This window comes from Pteropus vampyrus, unplaced genomic scaffold, assembly GCF_000151845.1.
Source record: "Pteropus vampyrus isolate Shadow unplaced genomic scaffold, Pvam_2.0 Scaffold183, whole genome shotgun sequence".
Classification (NCBI taxonomy): domain Eukaryota; kingdom Metazoa; phylum Chordata; class Mammalia; order Chiroptera; family Pteropodidae; genus Pteropus; species Pteropus vampyrus.
In genome coordinates, this window is record NW_011888964.1 from 348628 (window position 1) to 356540 (window position 7913).

A 7913-nucleotide genomic window follows, 5' to 3' on the forward strand; every position below is an offset into this window, starting at 1 on the left:
CTCAGACCAGCCTGGTACCTGGTGGGCACTGACCTCATCCTGCCTCCTCCAGCCTCTCTCCTAGGCTCCCCTGTGTGGTTTCCAGGTCCCCACTTCGCTGATGTCTTATGGGTGCAGCCCCCGCTCGCCCACCTCAGCAGCCTGAGCTGCCTTCAAGTCGGCTGACACCGGCAGCTGGGGCCAGAACTCCTGGTTTCCGCTCCAGCTACTGCCTGTGTCCAGCCCAGGGACACATACCAATGCTTTGCAAACTATCAAGAGCAACGCGAAAGTGAGACACAATCTTCACAGGGAGCAGATAAACTACGCGTTCTGGTTTCCAAACCAATAACCAAGATTTTTAAAATGTGCAATAACCATGTGATCCAGCAATTCTGCTTCTGCGTCTATACCCCGAAGAAGTGAAAGCAGGGAGTCAGACAGATACTTGGACACCCATTATTCATAATAGCCAAGAGGTAGAAGCAACCTAAGTGTCTGCTGACAAATGAATGAATAAACGAAATGTGGTCCATCCACACCATGAATATCATCCAGCCCCAAAGAAAAGGGCATCCCGACACATGTAACAATATGGATGGACTTAAAAGCATTACGTTAAGTGAAATAAGCGAATCACGGCACGAGAACTATTATATAATGCCACTTGTGTGAGGTCAAGTTCATAGAGACAGAATGTAGTAGGGCAGTGGCCAGGGGCTCGGGGAAGGGAGGAGTGGAGAGTCAGTGTTTCATGGGGACAGAGCTCTTTCGCGGGATGACGAAGAGTTACAGAGACGGACGGTGGTGACGGCTGCAGAACAATGTGAACGGACTTAACACCCCCTGAACTGCACATTTAAAAACGGTTAAGATGGTAAATTTAACTTCACACACACACACACACACACACACACACACACCTCACAGCAGAGTTAGTGGACGGGGTGTGGGAATCATCACGTCAGGGTCTCCGGCACTGTCCTCTCTACACTGCCACTCGAACGAGACTGGAACGACTCTCCCCATCTCACAGATGAGGAAACTGAGGCTGAAGGGCGATGAGGTACTTCCTCTGGGTCAAAGTGCAAACGAGGGCACACCTGGCTCTCGAATGCCGAGTCTGGGTGGATCTGCGTCCCTATGGCCCCAGAACCAGTCCCGCAGGCAGGGCCACGGGTGCCACAGGCAGGGCCACGGGTGCCACAGCCAGGGCCATGGGTGCCACAGCTGCTGCAGTTTTCACAGCTCCAATTTCCCTGTCACCCAGTTCTCCCTGATCTCGTGACGGCGGACTGATTAAAACTGGACCGGGCACCATGATTCTTAGCTCCCCGCACTGTGCGCCCTGCACCAATGACGCCCCCTTCCTCTGTCCTTCAGTCTCCAGCTGTGACATGAGCAGTTGGACTAGAGGAACCCGGGCTCCCTGAGACTCGAGGTTCACCTCCCACGAGCTGAGTGTCCTTCGAGACAGAGACACATGGATGGAGCCCAGGCCTGAAGTCGGGAGAAGCAGAGGCCTCAGCACAGTAAGAACCCGGCTTCCTCACGGTCAGGCAGTCCCACCCCTCTGGCCTCAGTTTCCCCATCTGAACGATGAGGATAATGGTACCTCTGCTCATGCTATTGTTGAGGCGTTAAATGAGATATTGGCTGCGAAGCCCTTAGCACAGTGCCTGGCTCACAGGAAGCCCCACTAAACCAGCCTCCTGGGGAGTAAGCAGAATAGGAAGCTCTCGGAGCTGGGAGGAGGAAGGCCCAGGCTCTAGGGTCACCTCCCCTGTCACTAAGGTGACCTCAGGCCAATAACTTCTCATCTCTGACTCTCTTCCTCCTAAATAAATACAGTAGGAACGTCAAACCGGAGACCACATGACACAGTGCACCCCTTGAAGACCGAGGTCTGTGTTCTTGGTGCTAATGCAACCCATGAAATGATGGATTCAGGTCCTCCCAACCCAGTGATGGCCAAGTAGGCACAGGGAGGTGACCGTCTGAGTCTCGGCGGGACAAAACAACCAGACTCAGCGGAACGCTGGTGGGCAAGAGTGGGTGCCCGGCTGTGGTCCTGGGGCCTGCGCTGCTCGGAGCCCCTTCCAGGCTCAGTCTTAGACCCCAGAAAGCTGCCCACCTATCCCAGGCCCCTCTCCTGCTTTTACGCACAAAGATGAGCTGAGCCTGCAAGATGGCCCTGCTTCCAGCTCTAACAAGGCTGCGGGATCAGCCAAGGCCACCCTGCGGACACTCCCACCCCCAGCGACCCCAGAGGAGATGCTGGAATGGATGGTAGAGATGCAGAGCTCAGAATGGGCTGGAAGCCGGAGATACCTGTGTGATGTGCAGGTAGAGGTTCAGGTGAGCACATCAGCCTGCATCTGGCTTGTATTTGCTCCTCTCAACCTCTCTGGGACCACAAGAACCCCGCGTGCTCAGGCTTCCTGCCCCAACCCCAGGTTCTAGCGCAGCCTGGGGCCCATGCAAACTTTCGGGTAATTAATGAGCCAAGATTTACAGTTCCTGAGGCTTTGACCCACCCTTCAGCCAAGAGAAGCCAGACAGCTATCCTGAAAGTTTGTTCTTGGGTGAAGCTCAAGAGGTACCTTCCCCGCCCCTCCACCCCCACCCAGCCAATTGCCCTGAAGCCAACTCTGGGCAGGGATGGAGCCAGGAAGCCACGGAGAAGGCTGGTTTCACTTTCCCAAGCACAGCCAAGAACATCAAGCCTTTGCTTGTTCCCCTCCCATCACAGGGTCCCAAGCCCACTCACAGCCTTCCCATTTCTCCTGCACACGTCCCACAGCTCTGCCCAGCTCTGCAGGGTCAAAGGGGGCCATGTCTCCATCCTGCTTCTACAAAGACTGATGGGCTCCCTTGGCCAGAACTCAAACCAGCTTCTATCTGAGAGAAGGATCTGAGTGTGGGAAACTAGCTGCCTTCTCTCCCCTCATCCCCAGGGTCTGGACAATGATCTACTTCAAATCAATGGAAGGAAGAAAGGAAGAGAACTCGGGGTAGGGAAGGGGCAAAGGGAATCCACATCCGCTACTTGCCTGAACGTCAAACTCCTGCAGGAGGCCAGTGATGGTCTGTGGAGAGACAAGAGAGATGGTCAGTTTCACCAAGTTTCCTTGGGCAGAGAATTAATTTTGTAACACAGGCTTCTCCGAGCCCCGAGTCCGCATCTCCCTCCTCCGTGGATCCTCCCTCATTCCTTACAAAGCAAACTTTCCTTTTCATCCCAAATAGTCCAGCAGGAAAGCAGACACATTAGCCAGATTCATTTTTGACTCCAGCCCGGGTGAAAAAAAGATCTGAAGGTTTAAGCTGACCACAAGCCTGAGAGATAACCGGACACACTTGCCTATTAACTGGTCTCCCGGTCTCTAATCACATGCTACGCTTTTAAATCTCAAGGCTGACCGTGTCACTCTCTTTAAATTTCTTCCGTGGTTGCCCATCGTCTGGATTAAAATTCAGTCTCTCACGGATGGAAGCGGAGAGCAGAGATCTATGAGCATTTCCCTCGACCCTACAATTCTGAGTTTCCAGCCTATATTCCATCTTTCACCAGAGTTGCCTAGATTTGGAGCATGCATACTGAACAGCATGGGTCGGCAAACCGTAGTCTGCCACCTGTTTTTGTAAATAAAGTTTTATTGGAACACGGCAACAGCAAGCTCTTTCACGGTGTAACCGTAAAGCCAAGTAGAGGCAACAGCCAGTAGGGCCCGTAAAGCCAAAGGTGTTTATTATTTGGCCCTTACTGAAAGCATTTGCAGACCCCAAGTGTAGAATGGTGACAAGCATCCCATAGCCCGCCTGGGCTGCTAATCCTAGTGGTGCCACCTATCCAGGGAATTCTCCTGTCAGAGATCAGTTTCTGTGTCTGTAAAATGGGAATATTGATAGTTGCCTCACATATTGGAAATGAAAGATCTACGAGATACAAGACCTAAAACAGAACAGCCACACAGAGTCATAAGGAAATTAAAGGAATCTTCCATTCGTCAAAGGCAGCTGGCCTGGCTTTGGCTCCAGGCCCCATACACTGTAACTATATGACCAAAGACAAATTAACCTGCTCGAGATTCAGCTTCCTCTTCTGTACCCATAGTCTCACCCTCTCGGCTGGCATGAGACAACCCATGAAATAGGGCTGGCCCAGAGACAGGCCCGCGGGACGCGACGCATACATGTCGATGATTATTTTTGAACGCATTTAGCTGACTTCCCATTTGAGCCTGAGTTTTACATTTTTAAAAAGGTGCATCATCTTTTTAGGAGGCCGTTTTGCAGCTCAGTGAGAACTGGGATATGGACACCGCTTAAAAGCACGATGCTAACTGTGTGGATGTAAAGGCTTCTTCCGTCCATCGGCAGGACAACCGGTCCGGGATGGACCGACCACGCTAGCTCAGGCCTTAGGACATGGGCCGCTGTTTCCAACAGGGAGGCCTGGTCGACATGAAAGGTTCAAGTGAACAATCGATAACTATAGCAACAAGAGCTCACGTGCATTGCTCACCTCCTCCACGCCACGCAAGGTTTCAACTAGCTCCTTCTGAATTAACCCACCCTATCCTCGCCCTGGCCTGAGGACACCAGAGTGTGGGCGATGGACTTCCTGTTGCATGTTCCAGAATCACAGGATGTCAGAGGTAGGGGGTGCTTAGAGCAACGCCCTTACTTTCCATAGCGGGGTAAGGGAAGTGTGGGCGGAAAAGCAGAGAGAGGTGGGCCAGGGGCCCGGTCCACATGCCATGGCACTTGGTGGCCAGGCTGGGACTTGAACAGATACCTCTTGTCCTTTTGCATTCCTGGACAAGATGACCTGTGGAAACAAGGAAGCAGTGGACGTGTGTGTGCATGTGTGAGTGGCGTGTGATGGTGACAGCCAGGAGCATCTCCACTCACCTCCCCTTTCTCCACCAAAGGCTTCACCTCGGCGAGGTCCACGTCTTGCAGCTCCCGAGACATGTCCGTGCTGTCACCTGCCTACGAGAGGACAAAGGCCAGGAGGTTAGCACTTCCTGCTGTGAGCTATTTCCTGAGGGAAGCAAACCCGAGGCCAGAGACTGGGCCTTCACGGTGCCCAGCAGGTCTTACCTCATGCACCTCAAATTACAGGTCGTAAGGCCCCTGGGACCCAGTTGGCCCATCCCATACCCCAGGGGCTGGAGCAATAGACTTCCTGGGACACCCTGGCCCAATCCCAGCCTCGCCCCTGGGTGCTGGGGCAGTAGACTTCCTGGGACACCCTGGCCCATCCCAGCCTCGCCCCTGGGTGCTGGGGCAGTAGACTTCCTGGGACAGAAACTGAGGCTTCAGAAGCAACTACTGACTACCATTCCCATGAAAGGATGGATCAACACTCAGAACCACGTCGCCCCTGCCCAGGCCCACCACGCCCGGGACATTTGTTGATACATTTTAGCAGAATACCCACACCACCGATCCCAAAGCCAGGCAGCCCCAGGATGACACCCAAAAGGGGACAGAAGGTCACGGGAGGCCCACCCTGTACAGGCATGGCACGAGCTTCTTTCATCCTCAAAGTGGTCCCAACAGAGGGTGGCCATACGCACGCCCCAAGTCCACCTCTGGGCAAGGCTCTCTGCTACTTGCTGGGGGAGGGGGGGCCGAGGGGTAGGGGTGGGGCAAACCTCAAGCCCAGGGTCTGACAGGGCTGAATGCTCAGTGGGATTTTCAAATAAAAAAGGACCTACAAAGGAAAAAGCACTTTATAGCCAAAGCAGGGGGTGGGAGAGCTGGGGTGGGTAGAGAGTGGAGGGGGCTTGGTCAGAGGAGGCCCCCCACCTTGTTCTGACACAGGCAGGAGCAGAGGGACCAGGAGGTGACAGCCTGGGCTGTGGAATGCTGCCAAATGGACTCCCTGGGGCGCAAGGCTTGGGCGGTGACATGTACTGAGCACACTCCTGGGAGCCTGATCTGGGAGTTAAAGTATAAACATTTATTCTTACAGAAAGAAAGTCAAACCGGAAGCACGAAGTGCCCACCAACATGGGGCGAGGCACAAAGAAAGTAGAGAGAAGGTTGAGTGCCGCAGGCAGAGGGCTGGCAGAAGGAGTAAGTGGCAGAGGGATCCAGGTACCAGGCAGCTCACGCGCCCAGACCTTCCGAACCCTGAATTTGGACAATTGGTGAAAACCAGCCTGAGTGAGGGCCTTCTCTTGCTCCGTTCCAGAATAGAAACCCCAGGCCCTGAGCCACCCAAGGCCCCACAGACCTAACAGCCGGAGAGAGTTCAAGCCTTTGAAGATAAAGCTTCCAGAACCCATAAGAATCTTCTTTGTAAAACACCTCCCAGGGGTCAACAAGGACAGAGCCCGGGCCACCCCCACCCACCCTGGTGCCAGCACATGGCATTCCGCAGGCGGATCCCCTGGGATGAGCTGGCCTGGGCCCCAGCATGACTTTCGCCAGCAGATAACCAGCCCCACAAGAATGCCTTTATGCAGCCTTTGGAGTCTAGGCTCCAGAACATTCTGAAAACAAAGTCGGTTTTATATTTTGAACATTCCTGGGCAGTGGCCAGCTCGGAGGCAGGAGGCATGAAAAGCAGAGGTCTGTCAGCCTTGCTAATTCAGCATGTTCGTGGTCCCGAGACCCTGACCCGAGGGACACCTCGCCTACACAGCCCAGGGAACTTTCCAGAAGCCCAGGCAACGCCACCCTTCATGCCGAGAGCAAAAGAACTCCACCTTTCACCAGAGTGAGGGTGGGGTCCCCCACCGCCCCCAGCGGGCCTTCTTCACCCCCTCCCCTCCCCCCACAGTAGGCTTCCAGGACAGGTAGCCTACCTGTTTCCTTGCCTCGTCTGTAGCTCCTAGCATTATACCAGGTGCAAAATCAGGCTACAAGTCGCTTGCTGAGTAGGTAGGTGAACAGGTTTTATGCAGCTTAACAGCAATGCTCGTATTTAAATTCACTCCTAAATAATCACTAACCCACAAGAGTGAGAACGAGTCTCTGCCGCCAGCCTCGAGCCCATATGCCATAGTTCTGCCTGGTCTAGCCAGCTCCCCTTGGTCCCCAGTGCTGTGATCACGAACAGCCGTCAGCCTCCGCCAGACCCCGCATCCTCCTTCGGAACAGAAAAGACTCGATCCCAGCGGCCAGGGTTTCCCAAGCATGCTCCTGGCAAAACCTCTCTATCCCACACGTTCTTTTCCTTCCCAGGCGACCTGAGGTATGGGCTGAACCCTGGCCAGTCTCCCTTACATGTTTGAGAACCTCTGAATGGAGCTGGAGGCGCCTCAAGGAGGCGTTCAAGGTCATGCTGAGGCTTGTGTTCAAGGTCATGCTGAGGCTCAGAGGTGAGGCCGCTGAGAACTCTTACAGCGCTTATCAAAACAGGGGGTGCTTCTGTCCCGCCAGGGCATGTGTAATGTCTGGAGACCTTTTTGATTGTCATGACAGAGATGTCACCGGTGTCTAGTGGGCAGAGACCAAGCATGCTGATCATCAGCTAATCCTCCTACACTGCACAGCACAGTCCCCACAGCAGGATGATCTGGCCCCAACATCAACGATGCCGATGCTGAGGCTGAGACACCTAGTCTGGACCAGAAAGCTTCCAGGAAGTGCCCTAGGACTGAGAAGTGTGCGGGGAGGCTGGACACAGCAGAGAAGGCTTCTCTACTCTTCGTCCCTGGAGGGTTGCAGGCCTGGGGCAGCCTGCCTTTAATAAGTGCAAATGCCTTGGCAGGGAGAGGTCAGCTACTGTCTAGGTCGCTGCCCACAGTGACTGAGGCTGCCCAAACCCGGGCTACCGAGCATGCTCCCTGCACCCCACCCACCCCCGCTGTAGGTCAGCAAGACGCTGGCTGTTCTCAGTCCCGTCCTGCTGACCTAGGCCAGTCGAGGGCCAGTCCTTTCCCCCGTCTCTGTCTCCTCGACCGAGAACTTCG

General features: G+C 54.4%; 1 protein-coding gene across 1 annotated transcript in view; it reads right to left on the reverse strand.

Moving 5' to 3' along the window:
• The window catches only part of NDRG1 (N-myc downstream regulated 1), a 46541-nt gene that overhangs the window by 29676 nt on the left and 8952 nt on the right, over positions 1–7913 (reverse strand). Inside the window, exons 2-3 of the mRNA XM_023537223.1 lie at positions 4897–4977; positions 2956–3068 (exon numbers count right to left, since the gene is read on the reverse strand). Coding sequence (XP_023392991.1) covers positions 2956–3068; positions 4897–4959 — 176 coding nt within the window. The 5' untranslated portion in view covers positions 4960–4977. The remainder of the gene's footprint in view (positions 1–2955; positions 3069–4896; positions 4978–7913) is intronic.